Below are 23,277 nucleotides of genomic sequence, written 5' to 3' on the forward strand. Positions count from 1 at the left end.
CATATTTTGAGAATTATATGCTCTGGGATCCTAGTAGCTAAGTGTATGTTTGAGTACTTTGCCCAAGTTACAGGATATTTTTCTGAAACACTAGTAAAAAAATGGGAAAGAAGAGTGTTGCATTAATTGTTTGATATTCATTTGGGTCTCATTTTTAATGGACCTCACTTGAGTTTTTAAACATTTAATAAGAGTGTTGCAAAGAAAGTGTTGCTAGTATTTTTCAACGGAAAATATTAAGACACTTCATTATTTATATAATTGGTTTTGAAAGTTGAGATTTAATTAGAAATGAAAAGTTTATATTTTAGCAAATTGAAAATCTAAACCTATAAAACGTGTTGACAAAAAGAAGCCCATAACATGTGGGGCCTTTATTACATAAGGTATAATTTTTACAACAAATACTACCACCACACACGACAAAAAATAAAGTTGTATTCTTTAGAAGAAAAATGGAAAGAAGAAATCAAATGAATCTCCTCATCAAATACTAACTTCATACACCTACTTTTTAACCAGCCTCCTAACTTCTTTGTTATGTTGTATGGTATGATTGATTCTAATGCATGCAGTGCAAAAATTTCACTGACTAGTCTTCTGCATACCATCCTTCATGACCAAGTAGCTCTAAAACTAAAAGGGGTGGAAGTAACCTGCTGTACAATTATCTCAGTTGCACAACCAATATTTTTGGAGTTCTCTACAATTATCCAAACAAAAGTTGGATAATTTTCTGATGGCTGAGATGAAGACATATTAAGATAATGCCCATATAAGGAATGTTGACCAAAGAGTTAGTGCAATAGCTGAAGCGCCATAGGTCCACAACAGGATAACTGAAAACTCTTCTGTGCCTACATCAAACAGTTGAGCCATGGTACCTGCAAAATATCATTGAAACATAATATCAGCAACAAGGCAACTATTTATACTACCATGGAAAGAACTTCAATAAAAATAGTGTACTGAATCACTCACTGATATTCATTGCAGGTGGCAAAGCATACTGAATCACTAGCACATATTGAAACAAAGGGTCCTCGGGGAGAAAACCAAGATTTGCAGCGGCTCTAACCACAAAAAATCCAATAGCAGGTAACACGAAAAGTCGAGCGATGATGATACTAATGAGGATCCTTGGTTGGAGACATGATGATTTCATGCCTACAATTTCAGGACATAAACAAAAAATCATTTTTCAGTTTTTTCAAAATATTTTGAGTAAGTATATATGTGGAAGTTAGTATGAGTGAATGGTCAACTTTCTCCCTGAAAGATTTTACTGCTGTCAAGTTAGTCTCTCTCGAAGGAAGTTTGGAAATCCCTAAATGTGTAAAACATCGGTCAGGTTAGTCCCTACAGTCAGATTTGATCAACTAAATCATCGGTCAAGTTAGTCACTCAACGCTTTACACATTCAGGGGTTTTCGAAAGTATTTCCTTCTTCCTGGAACCAACTTGCCAACAACAAAATCTTTAATGGACCAAGATTTCCATTCACTCAAGTTAGTTTTCTATACCTTGTGTAAGGTTGCCACCAAGCAAAATGGTGATGCAAGGAATTGTCCCATCCCTACAAAGAATAAGTTCAGATTCATATTAACTGTGTGATAAGAAAAGGGACATTGGACAACATAATGGTTTTACGAGCAAGTGGACATACCCTAGCAATTGAATGGAGTCTTGGATCACTCGCAGTGGAGCATCCTGTCCGATTATTAGGCTCCTTAGCGATTTAACTCCACCAAAGGTGAAACCTAAACACTGATCATGGAAGAGTGTGAAAATATAATTTGTTAGGATCATTCAAGTTAAGTTTCTTGCACAATAAAATTAACCAAAAGCAGAGTGAACTAAAACAAAGAAACATACTTAGAAATAAATAGAAAGGAAAGGAAAGAAAGTAAGGGAACTCACTGTAGCAATTGTTGGGGGTGACATTATTTCTGCCAGGACTCGGCTCAGAGTTTCTCTCATTCTCTGCCAAGACGATATTTCTGCAATCTTTGATTCACTAGATGGATCTTGGTCTACAAGCTGCAAAACCGGTGATATTTTCAGCACATCTCGGAGTTACTCCGCTTAATAACTTTCTCATAGCATGAGTTTAACAAATCTAACCGTTGAATCATGTGACATTAACATGATAATCATGTACACCAAATTTTGGTTAAATCAGATGTTGATACTTGTACGAAAATTGAGAATGTTGAAAATAAGAAGGGGATAAAGCTAGAGTGGGATAGAAAGATTTCAATGTTTGTTTCTAGTTATTTGATGAAGACCATAGAAGAATTTTCACTTTCAACATTTCCACATGTTTGTCTTAATATGTAACTTCCATTCCAAGATTTTGAAATTATCAATAAACAGAAGGATTAATATATTGCAAGGACTCTTACTATTTGGTTCTCAGTGTCTCTCTCTCCCATCACTGTGTTTTCACTGACAATATTTCCTTGGAGAAGGCGAGTTTCTGTATCAGCATCAAGGTCTGTGTTGGGAATCTTCATGGCCTGAGCAGCCTCAAATGCCTTATATCTCATGGATCTATTTAGTATCAACTGGTAAGTATAGGTCCAGATGAAAAATCCACCAAGCTACAATGAACAAACACCGTGATGATGAAGAACATTTTGAGATGGTGAAAAATGCAAATCAAGACTAAAAGAATAATGCGTTACCCCCAAAGAGAAAAAAGAGTAAGGGAGTGCCCTATTGCGGCACTCATCACGTGTACCAAATGGACCTCCTTTCTGATCACAGATAGCTGGTATGATCACAACAGGAAGGTTACCCATGTTTCCTAATCAAAGAAGAATCCATGAAAATTAGAGACTTTTAGATAAAGGGTATGGGTGAAAATGAAAGGATTGGGTGAGAACAGAAAGAAAAATTCACAAATGTATGAAAGCATGCATCCATGATTCCATGTCTTGTTACATAGTTAATTTTCACATTCTGCCTCTCTATTCCTTCAAGTTTTACCATAACTTTGATGCTATGCTACCTGATGAACATGAAGCAATGATAAGACCTTCCACCTTCAAGTTTGGCTTTAGTATTTTTACAATTATCCATCCGAGAATCCCTCCAATTAAGAAGGTTAATCCAATGTTAATCGGCATAAACCACCTGTAATGATGAGTAACAAGACATTCTTATGTTTCATTGTAATTATTAGTGACAGATAACAAAATAAAAACCAAATTGTTCTGTAACATATGTAACTCATTTCTTGCTTTGTACCGCCAATGCAAGATGACTGTTCTCTACAGCTTTAATACAAATTAAAAGTGAGAACAATACTTTGAATCCATGGTTAAACATCTCAGAATCACCCATCCCCTCACAAAAGCTACCCCTGATAACTTCTTCTAGAATCCCTATCTCTTCAATGTCGAAACCAACTAGATTTCCGTACGCACACTTAGATTAAAACTTCCTTGGTTAATTGGAATTCTTGTAGAAACTAGCATTTCTAAATTTTAGACAAAGGTTGTAGGCATTGTAACCAAATGTCTTCATACAGTTCCTTCTTACTTCTATGAGTTCTATCACAACAAGGATTTGTCCTGTTCTATTGAAACGTTCCTGTTTACTTGAGAGTTAGAACTATACTCTTTATGGCTTATTCAAAATAAGAATAGAATCAAAATTTGTTGAAATTGTTACTCATACTTCTTAGTCTTCCTATTAGGAACCAATAGTGAAAAAACATACAAAGCAGCACACAGTTTCTAAAAGAAAAAAAATACTCAAATCAATGTGTACCATAATATCATATCGTCCAGAGAAACGCTCTTGGCAAAACTGGCAAATATAAGCGAAGGAGTGAATGCTAAGAAGACAATCTGCACCAGAAGTAAACAAAAGAAAATTAAAAAAAAGTCTAGATTAGTATAATTCTGTACTTGAACAAATGAGTATTCATTATATTTGCACCTCAAACACTTTGATTAAATCTAATTTAGCTTTTCTTCACCTTGTTCAAGGATCTTCTGAAGTCTTCAGAAAGAAGGTTATTACAATAACTACTTGCCAAAAAAGCTCCCACTACACTGATGAGTAGGACTTGAATGATTGGCGCTGATGCCACCTCTAGTAGTTGCAAAAACCCCATTTATCTTAGTTTCTCTTGTGCTGATTTTCCTTCTCTTGTTGCTCAATATTGCTGTTATAGTCTGATCTAAGTTCAAATTAATCCATAGGATAAATACAAGAAAAATCTTAGAAAATAAAATGTTATATTTCATAGAGATCAGAGATCATAAACTGAATGAATGTAATACAATGCTAACTATATATAACTAACTGAGTTAGTTACTCAATAATCATTACTACGTACCAATGTGCTCATACACTACAAGCTGCTACAATCTACAGCATTCCCAACTATAACAAAGAACCCGATCCTATACAAAGACACTATTCATAAATAGTTCAATCAAATAAGAAAGACACTATTCATAAGCAACTTCCATTAAAGGGAAAAGTCCATTCAATGTTAAATTTTTTTGAACCAAAAAAAGTTGGCTTTATATCTCCAAGGAATTAATTAAGCGAAATGGAAATATCATAGTTGCATGAATTACTCACAAACTGGTGATCTTAAATGTTATATATTCGGTTTTGGTTTGCGGTTTTGTATGAGTAAGTACCTTCATGATTGTGAGCAAAATGTTCGAATAGTTATATCATTCAAGATAAACAAGCATATCCTACAAAAATATTCATTGCTTTCTGAAAATTATTCTAAACTGAGCTAGTATTGTCCGAGAAAGAAAAACTTCTAATAATCTCTTTCACTTTACAAGATATAGAAATCTTCGAAGTTAGTTTTGTTTGTATAAGAGAATCTATAATTTTAAAGAAATCATAATTATATTATGAAAGGGTGTGATCTAGGAATTCATATTTGAAAAAGTGTTTGAGAACCAATCACATATTCAATCAGCAATCAACTATCAATAAAAGGCTAGCTAATAAGTAGGATCTTGAAATGCAAGATGCCATCGTATAATCCATTGTTAAGGGAAAGGCATGAATGCAGCATGCATGCATGCATGTTAAAGAGAGAGTGATTGTGAAACCTGTGATTATATTAGTGGCGAAGCTATACTGAAATCGATCTGTGAAAGAAAAGCAAGAACAAGCAATCAGTTTTAGAAGAGAGGCAGAGGAAGGAAAAGAGCGAGCGTCCAATCTATGAATCCAAAGGCAATGAGTTTTGAGTTGTTAACAGTCCCTTACATTTTTCGTTATTTGCGCGCTGCCTCAAGGTTTGAGTTATACATATAAGTAGGTGGAATGTGCTTTGAAATTATATTTCCTTTTATGTGTTATTTTAACCAAGACAAACCACTTCGTTTTTTCAGTCCTTAGATAAGACAAGTACACTATATATATGGGTAACAATATCCAGGGACCTGAGGGACGGATCTATATTTGATGAAGAGGGGGCAAAGACCTCCCACAACATTTTCATACATCATACGAAAAAAATATATTATAATGATAGGGTATTAGGTGCTAATATTATAGTTTCCCCCACACTATATATTATACTATATATTCTCACTAAACACCATATTAGTGTAGTTGCAGACGTATAATTATCTCATGGGATGAAATTATCTCATGTGAAAATGGTCTCATGTTTCCTCATATTAAAATTGTGTCTATCTTCACATGCATGTATGTGTTATATAGATATAGGTGAACCTTTTAAATATTTATAAAGAGAGAGAAATAGACATAAAATATTAACATTAGAGAACATGAGATAATTTTCACATGAGATGATGATTATAATATCATGTTATCATGTTCCATGAGAAATTAATAGAGTAACTGACTACTTGGTTGGAAATTTAATGAGTCGTATTTTGGTTTGCGTGTATTAGATGATCCACATCGAGATTTTAGGGATGAGTTTCACTCACGGGATATGCCTTAGATTAAGACTTTTTGTTCTCGGCTTTATGACTCCCTTTTAACAATTTTTTTTTGTTTCGACAAAAATAAAAAACACATGTATCAATGTTATAGAAAAATGCTTATCAGCCGACAATCGACGCCAGTGAATACAACGCTGATATAAATGTACAAATAGCATTGGCATAACTGACTCTAAATGAGTTAATAAGATGGTCTTCTTTGAGTCACAGCTTCTCAAATGTGTCGTGGTAGATCACAACTGTTGAACTTCCTTGAATAAGCACTCTCTTGACTTCATAATTTGCGATATGAAACATAGGGCCATCTATGTGTGGCTGGATCCTTTCGAAATCATCATACGAGAAATTTATTCTAGGTCGTGGAATCCTTACATTAAACATATGCAATGTGATTATAAGTCGGCCTAACGCTTGCGTTTTGAGCTTGAGATGCCTTCTCCTACAAAGCCACCAGCTATGAAGTTCATTCTTCCTTTAGGATTCCCCGCTTCCAATGATTCATTAGGGCCAGCCTTATTATCGATGTGGCTTCCTTGGCCAGCTTTCCTTTCTTCTCGTCTTTGAGGACTTCAGCTTCTACTTCTGGACACATGCTTTTTCAAACAACTCTACCAGATCGATTGTTCAGAACCCTTCTTGAGAGTCCAACAACCATTAGTTTGAGACCTGCAACTTTATGAAAATCACACCATTTTCCCATATCATCATGTTCAGTAATTTGTTTAGGACATTTTAAAAGGTCAGAATTTTGTTTTTCCCTAAAGATTTGACTTCTTCGGTCGTTCAAAGGCGTGTGTATCTATCTTCGTCTCTCCTTGTCAAGACATCCCTCTTTATCTTATAAGAATAATGGGTGACAGGTCAATCATCCTGTCGTTCCCTCTGACCATTCCCTTTCAGATCGTGAGACTTCTTCATATTCTCGAACTCCTAGGAAAGGATGAAGGGTTTTGATTGTGCATCTCCTATGTGGACTTGGTCGGCCAAGCCTTAGGCCATTTTCAAAATCCTTCGCACATACATCCTAGTTTTGATATTTTGCTTGCACAACCATCTTGGTTGTTGTCGAATATTGAAAAGGTTGGCCGAGGTGACTGGCTGAGCTTGTTTTGTTGAGAATTGAGCTAAAAACCTTTGAGAGAATTCAGGGAAATTTGAAATGGAATGCAAATGGAGATTAGTGTACCGCGTTAGCACTTCCTTCTTAAAATTATCAGGAAAAATATTGCATTTGAGCTAATATGTTGCTCCATTAATTTATCAACATTTTGTAGTTTAAGACGAACATATGAGATTTTGGATATGAGGAACCATCATAAGAATCTAAGCTCATGTAATTGGGTTCGCCTTCAACGTCCAGACGCCATCAGTGGTCTGCGCACAGGGCATCCACGGGTGGTTTATCAACGAGGACTTAAAGTAAGCGATTCAAATTTTTTGTCCTTGTCATATCTGTACAAAAATTGGGGAATGGTTCAAATAGAAGTGAGGAATGGCTACATGGCACTAAGAAAGCACACTTTAAAGTGTGTTGTGAGACCCAAGTTTTTAAGCTTAGAATAAATTAATTAAATTCATATTCACGATTAGGTTTCGATGTATCGTGAAGGAAACCAGAACAAGTGTTTATCAAATGGAATAAACTTATGAAGGAGAAAGTTCAGTAAAAGACTAAGAATAGTATTAAAGTCGATATAAGTTATAACGCGAGTCTTATACGCTTACGCCTAGGGCAAGAACGTTAGTAAACGATTAATTTACCCTTAAAGCACTATAGGAACTAATTCCAAAAATATTCAGAGGAATGCCATAATTTCTCTTAATCATTTCCATGACAAGCGTTTCGATACGAAACCCTGAGATGTACGAACGTCCGATTCCAATTCTCGGAGGTTTCCCGAAACTAAACCCCTGATAGTTCAAGAACCCTAAAATCAACCGACGATGAAGACTTTTTCTATTCGGAGCTTTAAACGAAGATTCCACACACGTACACCTATTTCTTTCGATGTTTCTAATCTTTCTTCAGAGAGAAGTTTTCTCATCCGGCATCAACTGCAAAAAGTAGTTTTTCGGGTAAAATCGATTTACACCGACTTTGGATCGTTTGTTTAAATTCCAAGAAACCTGTTTCGAGTTCTGGAATTCTGTCGCCAAAACCTATCTTAGAATTCACAGAGGAATGTGCAGGAAAAATCGGAATCGCGAAATAATCATTTTCCCGCACTTTCCCTTTCCTATAAATAGGTGGAAAATGAAAAAAATCAAAAATCCACCCAAAAACCCCATGGGAGGCCGCGAGCTTGGAGGAGGAAGGAGGAGAAGTGATTTTCGCCATTTCTTGCCTGATCGTTGCACTGTTCGTTGCTACGCGTAGACCTCGAGGTATAGATGCTATTCCTTACTTCTGATCGTCAATTCCGTCGTTTTTCTCTATGTTTTTCTGTGCTCAAAGTTTCGAGCTTTTTGTAAAACTGTCCAAATAACTTGATTTCAGTGTCTAAACTTATTGCCTACATGCCCAAGAGCATGAATATCCGGTTGTTTTCTGCTGAATCTCGCCGAATTGCCGCCGAGTTTCAATTCTGCTCGAAATACCCATTTTTGGCCAAAGCTTCGTTCTTTGGATTAAAAACTCTCGACTGAGCTTAGTGTCAGTAGGATTAGTTGTTATAAATGTCGTTAGGAACACGCTCATCAAATTTATTTCTCAAAATTCCGACTTTGAGTTTTCAGGCTAAAAAAACTGACCAAAATACCCCTGTGTTAGTTTTCGACCCGATAATTTTTCTGAGAGTTTCCCTGGCCTAGATATCGCCTAAGAATACCTAGGAATTAAATTAAATCGAAGAAAAAGTTCGGGAAACCCTATTTTGATAGTGGCCGAAACTTATATGCCATGGTACCGTGTCCAAAAATAAATTTTTGGTCTGTATGACCTGAGTTATAGCGTAGCTCTCTCTGTTGTCGAAATTTTGGCTTTGGTTTCGTGTCATTCCGAGTTCGGTAGCTCGAGTTATGCACGTTTTAGCGAATAAAGTGTTTTTGTACAAAACTTGAATCGAGTCAAAACTCATCCATTCGGGGAAAGCCCTTCCATTCGTGCCTAAATGTTTTAGTTAGGATTGCTTCGACTGTATCGACTTGTGTTGATTCATTATTGCTTTGTTTGCTCAAAGGTTCAATTGTGGAAACTTTGGGATTGACTGAACAAGCTTGTGAGGGAGACCTACACCGCGAGACTGGAACAACTCGAGGTTAGGGCAACTTACTTACTAGCTATTTGTATTGTAGGCGTCGATAACTTCGACTTGAATATTGCTTGATATTGAATATTTCTTGGATATTGTTTATCGCTTTGAACTGGGAAATGTTTTCTGGAGGCTTCGGCCGAGTGAACTTATATGAGACGTGTGTCTCCGTTTCCTGAGAGGCTTCGGCCGTTTACTGGTTTCTGTCTTATGATTCCCGCACCGTATTATTGTTGCATCGCTCTTTAGAGCTGAATATTGTTGAATTGATATCGAATTGTGCGTGTTGACGCGATTGCGGAGCGTAGGACATTTGAGTTGATTTTGTTGATCTTTCGGGTTGAGAGGAAACCCTAGGCAGGTCCTAACCTGAGGTCTGAGATCTAGCCCTCTTTGAAATACTTAGACTTTTCCCGGAAATTATACTGGGGGATTTGGGAAGCTTTGAATAGTTAGAATTTGAAAAACGGGAACTTATGGAATTCGGATTTCGACAATAAACCTCATAACTTGATTAACTCCACTTGAAATGCTTTGAATAATTAACGAGACCTTTAGGAAAATTTAAGAGTTGGAAATGATTGTGAAAAACGGGAAATAGTCGAAAAGCCTTGAACTTGAGATGATTTGATGGTCGTCACGGGGATGAACCATAGTGATCATGGAAATGTCACTGAGTGCAATATGTACTCCGACTTTTCACAGCCTAGTCGCAAAGACGACTTTGACCTTCAAGTACTTTTAAATTGAGATTTGTGGTTAAACACGTACGTGTGAGGACGATTCGATGTTTGGTTAACCATATTGCATTATGCATACGTTTGGGGTTTGGGACGGTCAAAAGACCGGCCTTTATCGAAGAACACCTAGAGTGTATCTTCGACAATTGCGGCGCGAATCCGTATGTCCAAACCCGACGGGTTGGACCGATTCGGCAATAATTGTTTGACACGCGCGAGTTCGTATATTCAATCCGATGGATTGGATCGATTCGGCGGTAGTCACTCAGGCACGCGTGAGTCCGTATGTTCAATCCGATGGATTGGATCGATTCAGCGATTTCCATCTTAACTCACGTGAATCCGTATGTTCAATCCGAGGGATTGGATCGATTCAGCGATAACCATTCGACACGCGCGGATCCGTATGTTCAATCCAATGGATTGGATCGATTCGGCGATAGTCATTGGACACGCGCAACGTCCGTATGTTCGACTCTTTTGAGTGAACCGACTTGGCGTTGTCATTTGTTGCATGTGCGAGTCCGTATGTTCAACCCAATGGGTTGGATCGACTTGACATGCCTATTTGTTGGGATCATCTTTTGAGCATGACATTGCATTGGCACGCCATGCACCTAACTATATTTGTTGATGTATTGAAGATCTGATTGTCATTTGTGATTTGATGTTGATAAACATCGTTATATATCTTGATGATTTAATTTTGATAAATATGCTATGTATTTACCTTAGGGTAGGCAATGCATAAGTTATATGTATATATACAACATATATATATACCCCCTTATACTTCACATGTTGTTTGTATTATCTATTATATTCTGTGAGTTGACCCTAGCGCCTTGGCTTTGTTTGTATGTCTGTGTTTGGGCGGTCGGCCTGCTGCCAGACGTTCGACAGCGATTTCGTGATGATTCGTCACTCGAGGAGGACCAGGAGCGTAATGACTATTACTGAAGCTTTCGACGAGGACCCGGACTGAATGCATGATCAGATGAGGGTCGATGATGGAAGTATAGGGTATGGGTGTTTAGAGCCTACTAAGGTTGGGTGTTAGTGTCATACTGATTTTCATTCTTAATTTGGGGCAGGGTAGGTCCCCGACTATTAGCTTTTTGTGTGGTTTCCTTCCATGAGGATCACAGGGAGTTTGTCGGACGTAGGAGGTCTTTTGGAAGCCGTTATGGGCTGACTTACTCTCTTGGAGGACTGTATTTATAAAACTTATGACTCTATCTATGGGTCGCACTTGTTTGCCGTGGGGCAATACTTTTAGTTACTAGATGTTACTTTCCGTCACTTGAGGACATTCGTGACAATGATTTTAGTTGCAGCGAGGGCTGTGCTTTTATTGTATGTTAGTCGCTATTAATCTCGATTGGGTTGAGTCTTTAAATTCGACAAGTCTTTTTATTTAAACATAACAAAAAAAAATACCTGTTTTTTCCGCTTTATTTTATCTTTGGTTACTAAAGTGACGCCACCGAAATCGGGGTGTTACATGTGTTACCTTCACACTTTAAAGTGTGTAGGTAACGCTAGGTAACACACTCTTAAACGCGAAGCTAACACACTTTAAAGTGCGAAAAAATACTAAAAGCAAGAGGAATTGTTGCTTACTAGTTAACGACAAATGAAAAGGAGAATGGTGAGCGACGACAAGCGACGATGAGTGGCGGCGACGGCGAGCGACAACAACTATGGCGGTGGGTGGTAAAGTTCTTGGATGTATAAGAAGAAGAACCAAGAGAGGGAAAGGTGGTGGGTGGTTCAGAGGAGAAAAATTGAATGAAAGTGTGGCAGTGGGTGGTTTGGGAAAATTATTTTCTTAAGGATATTTTAGTCTTTTCACACTTTTAGGGGTTACATAACTAAATGTGGGAGGATAATAACAATCCCCTAAGAAATTGTCTTTAGTTCACAAAGAAAAAATATATTCCCGAAGGATAACTCAAGTTGTAAGAATTGGAGATATATGGGTTGGGGGGGTGATGTCCAGGGTTTAATTAGAGGGGTCCAATTTATCTTTCGGATGTAAAAAAAAAAATGTTTGAGCATTTAGCCTTGATTCTCGGTTTTCTTATTTTCCAATTCAAATTGTGAGCGGTCCACCCGCCTTTGATTGCTACCATGATACCATCACAATATTCAAATTACAATGTCAATGATGACCATTATTTTATTTCCTACAAATACCCCTCAAGGTTGGCTGTGTTTGGGAGCTAATTCGGGAAAATATGTGGGCATATATACATATTTTAAAAATCGAATCAGTAAGTTAATTAACATATTTATTTATGGTATAATTAATTAACTATAGTTCAATTGTAATCGAATTAGTGATCTTTTCATCTTAAAATTGGTTAATATCGGACTGGTAGGGAAACCTTTGGTACAAAATAAAAAGGGAAAAATGCAAATTTAACCTTTTGTAAAATTTTAATAAAATTTGTCACATGACATGCAAATGACTGTATTTTTTTCTTTACAAAATTACCCTTTGTAAATAATTTTTTTTTCATGGAGTCATCTCTTCCCCACGAGACACTGAATCCATCATCGGGAACATCACCTCTCGTAGAAACCCAAAACAAAATGATGACCAGCCACCATAACAAAAATATCCCATGGATGTGTCCAGATGTGTTCTCGGCCTACTTTACTACTACTGTCGATCATGAACGTGATGTTGTCATCGAGCCTCAACAATCGCGGCCTACTTAATAATAGTACATATGTTGGAATCCTTAATAAATTAAATTAAAAAATTAATAATACATATTTATATTTAATAAAATAAAAATAAAAAGATAAATTATAAAAATAATGCATGTCTGCCTTTATAACTCGTCGTTGCACTTTTTATCTCGTTGAAGAAAATAAAAAAAAATGTTCTCGAGTGATATGTCAAGTGGTAAGAGCTGGTGAACATATAAGTTGGAAAGGAGAGAAGTTCATGGGTCAAGCCATGGAAGCTTTTCAAGTATCTAGTTGATGAACCTACCCAATTAATGTGATAATAGAGTCTCAAGAGGATTAGCTGCATAGCTGCCGACCGTGAAAAACTTGGTGAAAAATAAAGGTGTTCTTGATTTTCATTTCGTGAAATTTATAATTTCTCTTTAAAACTGTCCCATCTATTATAAAAACTCTTAACTACTTTCTTTTTGTCTTTACAAAACTCTTGACTTCTAATCATACGAATCGAATTGGTCTAGAACATTAAAATAAATTAAAAATCTCCAAAACATCATTTTCAAATGAGTAAAATACACTCACCCCTCTCAAGGTTTGCAAGAATGACACACCACCCCATTTCTTTTTAAAATCTACACTCCACCCCATTTTTTATAAAGGCAAAATTTAGTGACGAAAACAAATTCGTCACTACTAAAAAATAATTACTAATTAGTGAAAATTTAAATAAATTTAATGCATATACACTATCATACATTAATTTATGAAAATAATTTTACTGAATTAAATTTTAAAAAACCATCAATTCTGTCTGTTAAGTCCACGTCCCATCTATCTTCAAATCATATTTCTCACCACAAACGATCACCACCAAGCCTTTGCTCTCTTTAACACGGCGACCACCGTCCCAGAATGTGAAACCCCATGGCACCACCATGCCTCAAAGTTTTGTTGCGACTTGAACCCCAGAACGTGAATCGCACATCCTCAAAGCCCACTTGTTCAACTACTTCTTGTGAACTTCACCCCTTTAAGTTGTGAGTGAACGCTCTGTTGGTTTAAGATGTTGTTGGATTTTGTTAAAAACGGTGCTCCACCGCATCGTTGGGTTCTAATAACCTCCGATCCACTTCATATTTTTTAATTTTGTTTCTCTATTTTCTTCACCTATTTGTGTTACTTTTTGGGTCTACAATCCAATTTTCAAAATTGGAGGTATAAATAGATTATTTTGATTAAAATTGAATTAATATCAAATATGAAAACACAAGCATGTTTCATTATGTTCGAGATATGGTTTGTAAACCGGTCAGGTGTGCTATTGCAAAATTTGCATTGTGAATTTAAGGAGGAAGAACGCGATTGAGAGAATGGGAAGGACTGTGATGTTTTCCATTTTAAATTTATTGGAATATATTAAAAATATTTTTTGAAATTATTGATTAACAATTTAAATAATAACTAATTATTAATGAAAAATATTTTTCGTCACTAAATTTGCCTCTATATAAAATGGGGTGGAGTGTAGATTTTAGATAAGAATGGGGTGGAGTGTAATTCTAACAAACCTTGAGAGGGGTGCGTGTACTTTACTCTTTTCAAATCTTCAAAACCTCCAGGCAGGCAAATAAATTTCACACCGTCGAGAATGAAACCGTGTTTGTCCGGTGGTTGGAACAGCCGCAGTGTCATTTATCTTTTATTATCAATAACTTTCTGCTTTAAACAAATATAACTTTTTAATTATTGTCACTATTTGACTATTTGTAGTTCAATTCCAAATTCCAAACTGAGTTAATGCTAATTGATTTAAAATCAAAATGTGCTTAATCTAACACCATAAGACCACATTTGACAAAAGCTGTGTGTTCTGAACTTCCTTAATTGTTGCCACCAGATTGCATGTTTAGATTTGTCCACACGTCTAACAACATCATAGTCATCTTCATTTTTTGGATTTATTATTCATTCTCTTACATCATCATGTACACAGACAGGGATTACAAAAAATTAACAATAAAATCTTCTTTTTCTCTCTCTCTTGAAAAAGTTAGAAGAACCTTTGAAACTGCATTCATTGATTCATTCATTGATTCATTCATAGTATACAAAATCAAACTCAGCAACTACTGCAACAAACACCACCAACACTCTCAAAACCTCACCTCTCTCTCTCTTCTCTCTTTCAATAAATGCACGCGTTTCTCAACATACTTTCAACCATTTCAAAATCAATTCATTCATAGTATACAAAATCAAACTCAGCAACTACTGCAACAAACACCACCAACACTCTCAAAACCTCACCTCTCTCTCTCTTCTCTCTTTCAATAAATGCACGGGTTTCTCAACATACTTTCAACCATTTCAAAATCAACCCAGATCAATAAAGTTGTTATCTTTTTCCAATTCTAAAGTGACCCAGATAATTCTTTTGCTTGCAATCTCTTTCTAAGAACCCATTTTTCAATTTTTTTTTTTCAACTTTCAAGTCCCATTATTTTTGCTGAGTGTTCATTGGTGAATTGTTGAGTTGTTTTTAGTATCAATGTTTGTCTCAAAGTACAAAAGTTTGTCTCTTTGTCTGGTTTCATGGCTGTGCTATGGTGGAGTGTTGGCTATGGCTTCAAGTGAAGAGGGTAGTAGCAGTTCCAAAAACCTTGATCAGACACCAACATGGGCTGTTGCTTGTGTCTGCACTGTTTTCATCTTGATATCTTTAGTTCTGGAGAAGGTTCTTCACAAAGTGGGAACGGTAATGTCACTGATTTCTCACATTTTTTCTCCTCTTGCAATTATTAGCACTATTGCTCCTCTTTATTTGACTCAGAACAGGCTTTGATCATCTGTTTTTGCTCAATTTGATTGATTTGGTACAATGCAGTTTCGTTTTCCATTGCTCAGGCTTCGGCATTTGATCATTTCACTTGTACAGTTTGTGATTTTGCTGTTTTGTGATGCTCATTTTCTGTTCTGTGTTTGCATTTTCCAGTTTCAATTTTTTGCTTCCTGGGAGTTTTTTTTTTATATTTTTTGTTGAAAATTATCTCATATCAACAATTGGAATCTTATAAATGTTTGGGGGGTTGTTTTGCTTAGAGGGGCACTATAAAATCTTAGTTGATGGTGTGATGAGTGTTTGATGTAAATTTGTTGATGAAATTTTCTCAGTGGCTACATGATAGGCACAAAAGGGCTCTCCTTGAAGCTCTGGAAAAGGTCAAAGCGGGTAAGACTTCAATTTTCTTTTATTTTCATTGTCTGTTTTTCAGATTTATGGGGAATTGTAAAAATAACTATTATTTATTCCATGTTTTTCCATTTTATTAATTGATTAATTAATGTTTGTTTTCAGAGCTGATGATTTTAGGATTCCTTTCACTGCTTCTGACTTTTGGGCAGAGCTACATTGTTAAAATATGTATTCCAGCCAATTTGGCAGACAAACTGTTGCCATGTCCATATACAGGAACCAACAAAGAATCAAGTAGTGAAGAGGAGCATCATAGGAAGCTTCTCTCTTATCAACGCAGAATTTTGTCAGATGATACTAGCTCTTACAAATGCAAGGAGGTAACTATGCAACGACGCTTAATTGTTGAATTTTGACATCTATCCGTGTTCTTTGGTATAAAAGGCCTTATAGTTTATCTGTCAGTTAAACTTGCAAGTATTTCACAATGATATTTTTCTTTATAAAACTTTGTTTTTCTTAGCACTTGGAAGGTTCATCTTGCAAAGAAAAACAAACAATGTTTTTGTAGTCATGTTATGTTGCATTGTTCACCCTACTTGTGATTTGTCTCATTTAGAACACCATTTTTAGGTGTATGTTACTATGTTGGTAAATTGGAAACAATTCCTTGTCTGTCAATACTGAAGAGCAATTAAAGTACTTGATGTATACATTTTAAATGCTATATTCCAATTTTTTGTTAGGTTTTAATGCATTTTCTGTACAATATCCGCCTCTTCTCTTCATGATGTTGTTAATTTGATTTATCCTATTTCTGCTAGCACAATATCAAAGGTTGCTTTTGTTTTTACTGCCTGACACTATTTGCAATTTTCCCCTATCAATAGTTGCATATCTAATTGTTGTTTGTTATAGGGACATGAGCCACTTATATCTGTCAATGGATTGCACCAGTTACACATTCTCATTTTCTTCTTAGCAATCCTTCACGTGCTTTACAGCGCTGTCACGATGCTTCTTGGGAGACTAAAGGTGTGCATGTCTTTTCTTTTATAGTTTTTTGATTCATTGATTGAATTTGAATGTGTCTGAAAGGTCAATATAATTATGGTCAATAGGTTGTCTTCAGGTAAGGGTTAACTTTAAACAGCTGATGAAACTAAATCAGTTACAATGCTGTTAAAGCATCTAGCCTTAAGGAAATAAAGCCTTAAATGGTGACAGTCTCATTTAATGATTGAAACTTCTTGTATTTGCTGTTTTATAATGTTATTTCTTCTAAGAGAAAAGGACGAAGAATGAGTAGATCTTGTATAAATTACGATATATTGGATTAAATCATCAAATGTCCATCCTTTGCCCATTATTATTTTTACATATTAGTCGGATTTTAGTGCAAGTCTAAGGGGGAATGAAAACATAGTGAATGCAATTGATAACCCTTACATTAACTTCACTGTCGAGAAGCTGAAAGAAAACTCAACCGGTTTGTGCCCAATGAGAAATCACCATATAAAGAAAAATTGGATTTAGGTGGTAAAGAATTTTGAACTGAAATGCGTTGACAATTAATGCCAAATGTGAGAGTTAGGGTTCTGAGATTGGCCACTTACTCGAAAATGGTCAAGGATAGGAAATGTAAGCAGATCATATGCTCCTAAAGCCTTAATATGTTTAGTTATGTGACTATATTTTTGTCTGTCTATAAAATTCCAGAGCAGTACCATGTTCTTTTGGTCTTATTGTGACAATCAAGAGTTAGTATCTTAGTAGCTGATTGAAATTTTCCTTTGTGAAGATACGAGGATGGAAAGCATGGGAGCAAGAAACTTCATCTCATGGCTTTGAGTTTGCCAATGGTATGACTTTCAACAATTTTCTTCTTTCAGTGTAAAAGTTAATCTATAGTTTTACTAATTTTTCTTTGAAATGCTGCTACATGCGATTTCATGCATACATGGGGTATTTATCATGTGTGCAGATCCTTCAAGATTCCGGCTTACACATGAAACATCATTTGTGAGAGCCCATGCTACTTTTTGGACAAGATACCCTATCTTCTTTTATATAGTAAGACCCAGTTAACTAGTATATGTTTTCACCTTTTTTTGCTCGAGGTTAATGAGATGTTTTACCATCTCTTCCTTTTGGTCAATTTCAGGGATGCTTCTTTAGACAGTTTTATAGGTCAGTCGGTAAGGCTGACTACACGACTTTGCGCAATGGATTTATTAGTGTGAGTCCCTACCCCATAAGATGTGTTCTTTTAGTGTTGGATTCACCTTCCTTTCTTGACAGTGCATCATGTGTATTGTGTAGGTCCACCTCTCTCCAGGAAGTAAATTTAACTTCCAAAAGTATATCAAAAGGTCCTTGGAGGATGACTTCAAGGTAGTTGTGGGAGTCAGGTAACATTCTTCTACGTGCATGTTTAGATACACGGTAGAAAACACGGTAAGACCGAAATCACGGTGGACAATCGCAAAAGCTAAAGGAAGTTGCTCCTGTCTACCGTGATTTTGACTTTTATCGTGGTTTCCCACCATGTATGATGTATCCAAACATGCTCTATACATTATATGTAGCATCATATTATCTATTGGTTTTTCCTACTTATCTGACATACATGCTACTCTGGTGCACCGTGTTGTTGACAGTCCTGTCCTCTGGGCGTCGTTTGTTCTTTTCCTGCTCCTGAATGTTAATGGTGAGAAACTTTAGAGAGCAATCCCATGGAATTTACAATTATGCAGTTGAATTCTCAAATAAAGAATGACAATTGATTAATCTTATATAATTTCCAGGTTGGCATTCTATGTTTTGGGCATCCTTAATTCCTGTCACTGTAAGTATTCTGTTCTTGGTGTTAAATTTGCCGATTGGTTGAGATCTACAATTATAATTAAAATTAATTGACTGCAGATAATTTTGGCTGTTGGGACAAAACTTCAAGCCACATTGACGAAGATGGCTATTGAAATCACAGAAAAACATGCAGTTGTCCAAGGGATTCCACTAGTTCAAGGCTCAGACAAATACTTTTGGTTTGGCCGGCCTCAGTTAGTTCTTCACCTTATCCATTTTGCTTTGTTCCAGGTATTCTATTCATTTCCTTTTAGCAGAATTTTGAACATGTTTAGTGGATCGAATAGATTAACTGTGTAAAACTGTTCAGTTTTTATACCTAATGATGAACACCAATGTTTTATCCCAGATGCAAAAATGACAATTTTTACCTTGAAATCTCTTCTGTATAATCATGTACATTTTATTTTAAAAACATAGCTTAAAAGGAAACAATTTATTCCGTGAATTGAGTTTACAATTTTGTATGTCTTTTAAGATATTTTGCTGGATCTCCTATCAAACAAATGGTATAAAATTACCTAGTTTAACCTTTACTGATCGGAAAGTTTTGAATTCTTGAGTAGTTAATGTTGGTAACTAACTGATAATTTTTTTACTTGCAGAATGCATTCCAAATTACATATTTCTTGTGGATATGGGTACTGAAATCTCTTTATACCTTAATCTTAAATAATGTCCTATTGTAGTTTATGTAGATTATGGTAAATGTCTGATTAATAAATGAATGATTCTTAATTTGCAGTATTGTTTTGGGCTGAGAAATTGTTTCCATGCTGACTACAAGCTTGCAATAATTAAAGTAGCTTTAGGGTAAGTGTTGAATTCTCTTTTTGCAGTAAAATGAAATGCATAAATGTGTGCATGTCATACTTAAACTTGACTGTTGCTGAAAACTTGTGGTAGTGGCTATCTTTGCATTTGAAAACAATAGAAAGAATATTGATCCCTTTAAAATTAGCATGAACTAATCTTATGAATTCTCGTGCTGTTTCAGCATCAGCGCGCTATGCCTCTGCAGCTACATCACTCTTCCATTATATGCTCTTGTTACTCAGGTGCTACATGCTTTTTTGTTTCCTGATCTTCTATGCTTTGATCAAAGTTTTGTTTCTTTTTCTGGGCTTAGCTTTTGTAAATGTAGAAGTGATTTTGAAAGATTTCAACGCGAAATTAAACATACTGTCCTACTTGCAAGCTACATAGATTCCTAGGTGGACTAATAGACTATGATAATCACTTGCAGATGGGCTCTAGAATGAAAAAATCAATATTTGATGAACAAACATCAAAAGCCTTGAAGAAATGGCACATGAATGTGAAAAAGAAGCAGGGGATAAAACTAGGGAAAACCAGTGTGAGAACCTTGGATGGAAGCACCCCTGGTTCAACCACACCCTCTTCTGGCCCCACTCTGCACCGTTACAAAACCACCGGCCACTCAACTCGCACCATGTCTGCTTATGAGGATCAAGAGGATTACCAATCTGACATTGAACTGTCACCAACATCAAATCTGATAGTAAGAGTGGATCGAAGTGATGAGCAAGAAGCAAAAGAAAATGAACATCACAGCGTGGATGTGAGCAATGACCAACAACTTACAATGAGAGGTAGCTTCAAATTAGTCAAGCCTGATGATCCCCTTGCCCTTGAAAGAAGCATGAAATAGCATGACAATTATTCCATTCAACTAGTATCTGTTCATTTTCATATATGTTTACCATTTTTGTTAGATCTTGTTAGGTATTGGTATACTTATCAAAATTAATATAGAGTCGTTTGGATATCTGTTAGAAAGTATGAAATTAAGAAAATAACACATTCCGAGCCACTTTCAGTTGAAGTAGCATCGAGAATCGAGATATGTTATTTTTCCGTTTTCATACTTTGTGTACGTGTGTGTGTGTGTGTGTGTGTGTGTGTGTGTTGTCATTTTGTGTGTATATATGTGTTTGGTCAAGTCATTTTGTGTATATGAAGAATCTGACATTGAAATTGCATGGGATGGGCCTTTCCAACAAGTGAAATAGAACATTCGTTAGTAACTTGATAGTTTTTTTTTCTTAATAGGCCGAACTTTATACACTGAAGGCACTTGAGATACAAGTGCAACCATGGTTTTTTTTGTTCAATAAACTTGATATCAGAGCAAGCCTTAAGCCCATAATGGTGCTCCTATATGAGAGTTTTCTATCTTCTAGGTAGGTTATTTTTTTCGGTGAAGACTACAGTGTCTCCCTTTTTAGGGGATGCACCCATGCCCCCACGGAAAAAACTTTTATGAAAGGGGGGACACCCAATACCCCTTTAATTTCCACCATTGATTTAATATTATAAAAATCGAATGGTTCAGATTAAATCAGTGAAGTGACCAAGATACCCATTTTAAACTCTAACTTCTTCACTTGAAAAAAAAAACCCTCTTTTTCCCAAACCTCATCAGCCCCCAACGTCAACAGCCACCATCTTCCTCCTTTGCCCAAGCCCGCTGCCCCACCCCCGCACCCCTTTGATCGAGTCCGGAAATCACCCAAAACTCCGCCCACATCAAGTAGTTCCTTTGCCATGGAGCACAGGAAATCTTCCTTCCTCTTCCTCAGCGATGATTTCATCAGTGTTTCATTTTTTGGTTCTCAATCTTCTTTTACCTTATTCTGTAATGTTCAGATCTAGAAAGATTGATCTAGATATGTTTTTGGACGGTGCCATTTTCATCTTCTTAGTGCCAGATTTGTTGTTAAAAAAAAAAACATGCACTAATCTGTCTTATACCAATTCATTTAATCTTCACAATTGAATCATCACCCACACCCTTGGGTTTCTCCTCTTAGGATTGTCAATTTGTAAATGGACCCTAAAAATAAATCTTCTCATCTATTTTGCTGAAAACTTCAGCAAGGTTTGTGATGATTGCTTCCTTTGTTGAGTTTTATGTTTTGATTGAGAAGAAAGATGAACCCAGATGAAGGGAGAAGGAAAGAAAGAAGAAACTACTGAGGAAGAAGACAAATTTTTTGGCAGAATGCTTAGGGGACAAATTTGTAATCTCACATTGAAATTTTGGGGGACACCTGTGCATCCCCTAAAATAGGAGACACCGTACTTTTCACCATTTTTTTCCTTCTCCATATCCACCTATTCCTTAGCTTAGACATCCAATGCAACATACTCAAAAGCATTTATATTCTTTTTAATTTTAATTAAATTAAAAACATATTTTCTGGTTTGGCAACTCATCATTGAATGTTTGTGTAAAAAAAGTTTGCACTGAAAGTTATTACCATTAAATTCTAACATTAAACAATTGAGAACTTTATTTTTGGTTACGTTTGGAAAATAAAACAATTATGAAAGAGATTAATTTCTATACACTGACAGTGTACAGAGTTTTACACAGTCAGTTAATCACATCTTTTTTTAAATATTATTAAATTTAAAATTAATTATGAACTAGCAAAATGGAGGAATGTGATTGAATGATTGTGTAAAACTTATATATAATCTCATTAAAAAAAGATAAATGATAGTTCGATTGTCACATTTTCATTATTAAAATACATGTCAAAGAATTTTTAACGATGGGAAGCATGGGAATTGGTTCATTGATACTGATCATGGTCAAATGCCAATATATGCACCACTTGTTCAATACAATTGAAGTACCTTGACAAATTAATATTCATTGATTATTTGATCATTATAAAGTAATTTTAGAACTTATCAAATAACTGTTAACCAATTTTTTATTTAACTAATAGAAGTTCCGCACATGACCAAATACTTTTTAACAGCTTAATGCTTAGGCTAGTTACCTAATAAATTATGACAAATCATTGTTAAGCACTTAACTAAAGCTAAATCATCTTATACTAGGTATGATAAGTGCGTGTTTATATTAATATTAGAGAATTGAACATCATAAAACCTTTTTTGGGGCCATAGTATCCACCACCGTTAACAATGACTATCCATCCACCGCAAATATTTGCACTAAGCAGTAAACGACTGATCACAATCAGACACAGGTCCACGTTTGGTGCCATTGGGGGCAATTGCCCCCACACATTTTTTATTGTTCTCTAAATATTTTATAATACTATATATTATACATTATTGTTTGTTTGTACTGAAATATATATATATATATATATATATATATTACTTTCCCACAAAGCTTTTTATATTTTATTACTCTTTATTTATTTATATGTACCTATATATATATATGTAAAGCTCACTTGAGCTATAACTATTCAATGCATTAAAGAATGAAAGTTAAACAAATTTCTATTCAACTTTCAATACACATCCACTTATTATTAATTATTACTTAGTGATTTTTAAACTTTTCAATTTCTCATATTTTAAATTAAATATTAATATTATTTTAATTTCAATTATTAATTACTACATGAGGGAAATTTTAAGTAATAATAATAACTGAAATTGACTAACTTTACATTAATAAAAATATTGGATTTATTTATGCTTCCTAAATTTGTTTATTTCTGCTTCCTAAAAAAATAATATTAGATAGTTAATAGTAATTTTTTATACTT

The 23,277-nt window shown here is 35.4% G+C and overlaps 2 protein-coding genes across 2 annotated transcripts; one reads left to right on the top strand and one right to left on the bottom strand.

Moving 5' to 3' along the window:
* Positions 1 to 390: 390 nt before the first annotated feature.
* On the bottom strand, positions 391 to 4,172 carry LOC130714004 (protein PIN-LIKES 7-like). Its single transcript, XM_057563858.1, has 10 exons — positions 3,989 to 4,172; positions 3,778 to 3,857; positions 3,014 to 3,138; positions 2,688 to 2,809; positions 2,406 to 2,603; positions 1,921 to 2,040; positions 1,667 to 1,767; positions 1,524 to 1,576; positions 982 to 1,167; positions 391 to 884 (listed from the first exon to the last, which is right to left on the bottom strand). Exons 1-10 carry the CDS (start codon positions 4,124 to 4,126, stop codon positions 760 to 762), a joined length of 1,248 nt encoding a protein of 415 aa, XP_057419841.1. The 5' UTR covers positions 4,127 to 4,172; the 3' UTR covers positions 391 to 759.
* A 10,497-nt stretch (positions 4,173 to 14,669) lies between these two features.
* Positions 14,670 to 20,601, top strand: LOC130714464 (MLO-like protein 10). The gene is made up of 15 exons (XM_057564360.1): positions 14,670 to 15,409; positions 15,826 to 15,883; positions 16,010 to 16,227; positions 16,766 to 16,882; positions 17,649 to 17,709; positions 17,832 to 17,920; positions 18,012 to 18,086; positions 18,170 to 18,258; positions 18,508 to 18,557; positions 18,655 to 18,695; positions 18,773 to 18,946; positions 19,321 to 19,356; positions 19,461 to 19,528; positions 19,713 to 19,773; positions 19,962 to 20,601. The coding sequence occupies exons 1-15, from the start codon at positions 15,203 to 15,205 to the stop codon at positions 20,385 to 20,387; spliced, it is 1,770 nt and encodes a 589-aa protein (XP_057420343.1). The 5' UTR covers positions 14,670 to 15,202; the 3' UTR covers positions 20,388 to 20,601.
* Positions 20,602 to 23,277: the final 2,676 nt, after the last annotated feature.

This window comes from Lotus japonicus, chromosome 4 (genome assembly GCF_012489685.1).
Source record: "Lotus japonicus ecotype B-129 chromosome 4, LjGifu_v1.2".
In the NCBI taxonomy this organism is placed as follows: Eukaryota; Viridiplantae; Streptophyta; class Magnoliopsida; order Fabales; family Fabaceae; genus Lotus; species Lotus japonicus.